We start from the raw sequence: 6,248 nt of genomic DNA, 5'->3' as shown, positions 1-6,248 counted from the left end.
CGAGAGAAAAAGAGGCATAATACAATCTTAAAGATACGATTGAAGCTTACAACTATCACAGTTTTTGCCATATGGCTCGAACATTAATAAACATGACAAAGACTACATCCAAAATAATGAATGATCATGGACGTCAATTTATTCTCCAACTATTTAGGAATGAATTTTATGTATGGTCATTGTAATTTAATTTATTTACTACTATAATAATAAAGTTACAAAGTTATATTTTGTTAAATTTAAACAAAGTTATATTTTGTTAAATTTAAATTACAAAAATTTAAAACGACAAAGTCACTAAACTTTATCTATCATATCAATAGCATCATCACTATACTTTACCCATTATAACGGCAGAATCTATTTGTGACTCGACTGAATAGTTTCTAAATGATTTTCAGATAATGAATTCTATCTTGAACCATGAATTTTGTTCAAGAAAGATTTTTTCAGGATAAGTTCAATAATTACTGTAACATAATAATGTCAGTATACATATTAAGAACACAAAAAGTAATTATTGATATTTTGTAAAGTAGCTATTCCATCATTTATAAGATACATTCCAAGAATCTCGACATAAAATTGATTATTCAAACATACTTTTTAATTTTTAAAACCACTCAGGTGAACCTAGCAGATAGTTCCTTTTTTTTTTTTCCTGAAAAATCAAGCCGAACTTCTTTTTTTCCTCCTATGTGGAACATTTTTCTAATTATATTTATATAAGGAATTTTTGAGAGTTATGGAAGAAATGCTTAGTGTAAAGAAATTGATCATTGGCCTAACTCAATCCCAAAAGCTAGCTCATGAGGAGAGGATTGTCCAAGTCCATATAAGGAGACCACCTATCTCATTAACCACCGATGAGGGACTTTTTTCATTCTTCAACACATAGTTACAAGAAATCAATCATTATTTTATTTGAGTATTTATATTTATGCAAATCTATGAGCAGCTTATCTCTAATGAAACAACATAGTAATATATATTTACAAATTTTAGTTGTAGAAAAAGGAAGATATTTATTTTCAAAAAAAAAGAAATAAAAGAGTCACCGAAAAATATTGCATAAAGGGATTACCGTTCACATTCAATAGGTAAAGCCGTATTGTTTGCAATCCTTAAATGTTAAGAAGGTGAAGTGAAATTGAAAGTATAACTTTTTATATGTATTCATGTATATCGGATTTCAGGTCGGATTTTTCATTGTATCAAAAAAAAAAAATATTCGAATTTCGAATCAAACTAATTAGAATTGTACCAATCCTTATTCGATCTGTATATTCGAAACTTGAAAAAAACATAACCATATCCAAACCAAATATTTAAAATTTGAAATCCGACCATAATAACGTTAATGGACTCGAATTCTCGGATATATCCAAATTGTGCGCAGCCCTACAATATGTGACGGAGGAAGTACTTCGAACGGTGCCGTACAAAATGAAAATTAGAGAGCATATAATGAACACAATACGAAAACACAACATAAAATGGAAAAAAAGAAAAGAAAAAAGAAAATAGCTTTTGATTGCTTAGCAAGGAAATCATGCAACCAATTAAGAAATAATAACTGTACTGCTTTCCTTTAAAGCATAATGATAACTCTCCTATAAATAGCACACCTCTAACCCCCTTCTCACCCGACAAAGTATCCTCTCTCAGTCATCCAAACTTATACCGACATAGATTTGCTTCAAAAATAAATATATATATGGCGGTGGAGAGATTTGCTGGCGGTGATGAACTGCCCGAAGGTTGCATAGCTAACGCGTTGTCGTTAACGAGTCCTAAGGACGCGTGTCGGCTTTCGTTGGTGGATTCGACTTTCCGGTCGGCTGCCGAATCTGATGCTGTTTGGGAACGGTTCTTACCGGAGGATTGGCATGACATTATTTGTCGGTCTACTGACGGTGGAGATTTACTTGCGGTCGGTTCAAAGAAACAGCTTTACTTATACCTTTGTGATCATCCTATCCTCATTGACGGTGGTACCAAGGTTAGTTGGAGTATTAAACTTCTAATTAAATGTTTTTTTTTTTTTTTGGTTTATTAATTGTAGAGATAATGGTAAAAAAGACATACATGGACTATCATTTTTTTCGACTTTCACACTACAACTATCCGTTATTTCCTTTTCCTATCTGAACTATTATCATTTACTTCCCTATCTGAATTTATATGACACCATTTTCCTTTTTAGTCTGTCAAAAAAGAATGTCAATCTTTCTATAATTAAAAATAATTTAACTTCAAAACTGCCCTTTTACGCTTAATGAAATGATTTATAGTCCGACAATTATCTAAGGTTTATGTTAGACTACACATTTCAAAAGTCAACATTTCTTTCTTTGACTTTGTGGCAAGTGTCTCAAATGATGCCATATAAATTGAGATGGAGAAAGTATGGAATACATACCTCAGAGCTGATTAGGCCAATTATTGGTGGTTTCCTTTTTCTACTTGAACCATTCAACTAGATGTGTTCTTAATTGTATTCAATTTGTTGTTGCTAATTAAGGTCATATTGCAAGTATCGTAGTACTCTTGAAGTAAATGCAGCAACTATTTATCAAGAAAATGCACCAGAAATTCATCTCGTGATTGAATAGATAAATTGTGTAACTTAAATTACATCATAAAGGAAGTACAAATTATTGCATCTGCCCTGCTCCATTCATTTCAATATAAATGAATTTTTGGCACTCTTTTTTATGGTCCAATGAATGAATATTTCAAAGTTCAAAGATGTAGTATGAATTATTTTTTTTCCAAAATTATTCATATCCTTAATGACCATGTCTAGTTTTAAGAAAAGTTTGGGAAGATGCAAAAGGGTAATATTGAAAAATTACCCTTTAATGATGTGTTCAATACTTCAATTAACATTCTTAAGGGGCGTGCCACAGTCCAAAAATTCATTTATTACCACACTGTTAACATTTAAGGAGCTTAGCACAAAATTCTTCATCTTGAAGAACTAATTAGTGTTTTTTTTTCCAATTTTACCCTTAGTGGTCGTTTGGTGCATGACCAAAATTATCTCGGGGTTATAATCCCGGGACTAATTTATCCCATATCTTGGGACTATTTTATACCATCTAGGAGATGGTATAAAATAGTCCCAGGATAAGTGGTATAAGAAGGTATATTCCAGCTTATATCATGGGATGCATTTTATACTTTGTTTGGTACAAGGTATAAATTTATCCTAGGATAAATTTATACCTTCTACCAAACATGGTACAAAAATTAGTGCCGGGATATCCCAGCTTATACCATGCACCAAACGACCCCTTAGTATTACTCTCTCTATCTCAATTTATGTGATACACTTTTCTTTTTAGTCTCTTCCAAGAAGAATGACACATTAATATATTTATAAATAATTTAACATAAAACTTCTCCTTAATGAAATAATATACAGACACATAAATATTTATGACTTATTTTAGACCACAAATTTCAAAAGTATTTTTTTTTTCTTAAACTCCGTGCCTGATCAAATTATATCACGTAAATTGGGACCGAGTGATTAATAGAGTAAGCATTTTTTGGAGGGTGGAGGGAGATTAATGTAATAAAAGATCAAAGAACAGATAATGATAAGTTAGTCAAGTAACTCTTCTTATTAATGTTTTCTTAAAGGATAATATGACCTAGTAAATAGGACGAGAAGGAGTAAGTGTATTCTTGGTAGCACCAAACAATCTGTTCTGAACTGAAAACCTAGGACATAGATTAAGCAATATTTTGGGCTTTACACAATTGCAATGTTGTATCGGTGCTTTTCAAATTAAAAATCTGTGTAAGTAAATATAAGAGAAATCCTATGTCGCTCACTCAAGCAACCAGATCATTCAGTAGTTGAAACATTGTTCGCATAACTATCTGGCAAATTATGCAATAGTGATGTAAAGAAGCAGAATGAATTGAGAAAGATCTGCTAGATAGTTTGATGGAAATTATCCATGTTGCATAAGATAAATTTATATTATGCTGTACCTATGTATTGATTTCTCTAGTAACACTTTTTGCATTTTAACAGTGTCATATGAAAACATAAATTGACTGGGAAATGGTCATAATCGAAGTTGTTTCTAGGATTGTTATTTCAATTGAATTAGTCCAGTAAATATAAGAGAATTCGTTGGAGGAGAAGCTCTACTAGTATCTTGGTCTCTTTAGTTGACTGGAAGATGATTTCATGCATATATTGTTTTTCTTAGAATGAGATGATTTCATGCATGTATTCTTTATAAAGGACTGATTTGATGTATATGTCTAGAATATATTCATGTGTGAAAAATGATAGTCTATTTTCACATAATTACAGCTTAACTTATGTGAAAGTGAGGTTTATAGTGTTTGTTGAATTTTTGTTTTGCATGCATATCAAATTAGTAGCTTTCAAACAGTGATGCCCGCTCACAAACTTTCGAAAATTTCTGCTGGTTTCCATTTTAGGTTGCTTAGCCTTGCCCTGTCACCACTGTCTCCTTTTCTCTGTCTTTTTGGTCTTTTGACTGTTGAGTAGTACAGGAAATTAAAGAAAAACAAGTAATGGGACCGGTTTGCCCCACAAGTAGATAGTGTGGCTCCACCATCAAGTTTTAAGTACAAGACAATATCATGGAAATGACATTCTTTTTCTTTTCTGCTACAACAACTTGATCTTTTTGCTTTTGAATTTTGGTCCACATGTGATATTGTAACTCATTTTTCTCTTGCTTTTCTCTTCTTAGACCCACTATTTACGCTTAACTTAGTTTCCTACTTGCTAAGTATCCATCTGACATGCTTTTGATGCAAACCAGAGCTTCTCATTGGAGAAATGGAGTGGAAAGAAATGTTACATGTTGGCTGCGAGGTCGCTACAAATTATTTGGGGTGACACGCCTAGATATTGGCGATGGATTTCCCTTCCCGAGTCCAGGTATATATTTCAATTCATATAAACAACTTTTGATAATTGGTTAGAGAAGTAAACAGTTTCTACCCTTTAAATGCCTTTTGTAGTAAACTTTTTGCATTTTATTGAAGTTGATTTTGTGTGGAAATAGGTTCTCAGAAGTTGCTGAGCTCCTTGATGTCTGCTGGTTTGACATGTCTGGAAAAATAAACACCAATATGCTCTCCCCTGACACTCGATATGGCGCTTACCTCGTGTTCACGACAAAATCCAGGACCTATGGATTTGGAAACCAACCAGCAGAGAGTTCAGTAGGGATTGCTGGGCATGAAAGAGAGACGCAGACAGTTTATTTAGACCCTCAGGGAGGACGGAGACACAGGTACCAAGTAGTCCCGAGACGCTTAGGAATATTCACTCACCACATGGCTCACATATTGAGACAGGAAGTGGAGGATGAACCCGAAGGGCGTCATCCTCAGCAGAGAAGTGACGGGTGGATGGAAATTGAGTTGGGAGAATTCTTTGTCAAGAGGGGACAAGAAGCTGAACTAGAGATGAGCTTAACAGAGGTGAAGGGAGGTAACTGGAAAAGTGGCTTAATTATTGAAGGGATTGATATCAGGCCTAAGGAGGGCAAATGATATATTTAATCGATTGCTGTTTCAGCTATTTTCCCTCTTAAATAAAACGAGAGCAAGAAAAGGAGGAATCTACAGACTAGAAGGCGTAATTCTTGCGGCGACACACTCTTAGCTGAGATCTATAGAAGGAAATGTCCAATTTTTCGTTTCTCTTGGGCATTTTTCTTTTGTTTTATGACAATAGTGGCATAGCTAGCTAGCGCGCACCTGCTCTAATAGATGTATGTATAGTGTCTTTCGCTTTTAATGTTTTATTGTAATGCGTCCCTTGTGTTGTTTGGCCAGTAATAATTTGTTTCAATCATTTATCTTAAGCATGAGTGCTGCTAAGTTGTGACTTTTGTAGTCTGTTTCCACCATTTTATGCATTTGGATGTTGAACATGGGTATGGGCATTGTGCCTACCTCTCCTCTGAGTTACCAGGCCGAAATGCACAAACAGCCTATTTTAATGCCACCATCTAACCTGTATCCATCTTTTTAAAGATATTTAACTAGTAGCTGCATAATAATAATTACCTAATATTTGGACGATAAGATTCCTAAATTACGTTATAAAAGCTGAGGCATGCAGCGTGATCTCGAGATCCACCTCCTTTAACATTTTCGCTAAAAATCTTCAATGATTTTCAGAATTTATCATCTTCACTAAAAATCTTCAATGATTTTCAGAATTTTTCAGAATCTTC

General features: G+C 33.6%; 1 protein-coding gene across 1 annotated transcript; it reads left to right on the top strand.

Moving 5' to 3' along the window:
• The first annotated feature begins 1,623 nt into the window (after positions 1–1,623).
• LOC132059556 (F-box protein PP2-B10-like) lies at positions 1,624–5,945 on the top strand. Its single transcript, XM_059452183.1, has 3 exons — positions 1,624–2,002; positions 4,821–4,939; positions 5,067–5,945. The coding sequence occupies exons 1-3, from the start codon at positions 1,718–1,720 to the stop codon at positions 5,557–5,559; spliced, it is 897 nt and encodes a 298-aa protein (XP_059308166.1). The 5' UTR covers positions 1,624–1,717; the 3' UTR covers positions 5,560–5,945.
• The last annotated feature ends 303 nt before the right edge of the window (positions 5,946–6,248 follow it).

Source organism: Lycium ferocissimum, chromosome 6 (assembly GCF_029784015.1).
Source record: "Lycium ferocissimum isolate CSIRO_LF1 chromosome 6, AGI_CSIRO_Lferr_CH_V1, whole genome shotgun sequence".
Taxonomy (NCBI): domain Eukaryota; kingdom Viridiplantae; phylum Streptophyta; class Magnoliopsida; order Solanales; family Solanaceae; genus Lycium; species Lycium ferocissimum.
Note: the sequence above shows the minus strand (reverse complement) of the source record. Positions and strands in the feature narration are given on the sequence as shown.

Coding starts and splice junctions, on each gene's coding strand:
- LOC132059556 (XM_059452183.1), top strand. CDS start 1,718: ATGGCGGTGGAGAGATTTGCTGGCGGTGATGAACTGCCCGAAGGTTGC. Junction 2,003..4,820: donor TCATTGACGGTGGTACCAAG/GTTAGTTGGAGT, acceptor GATGCAAACCAG/AGCTTCTCATTGGAGAAATG. Junction 4,940..5,066: donor ATTTCCCTTCCCGAGTCCAG/GTATATATTTCA, acceptor GTGTGGAAATAG/GTTCTCAGAAGTTGCTGAGC.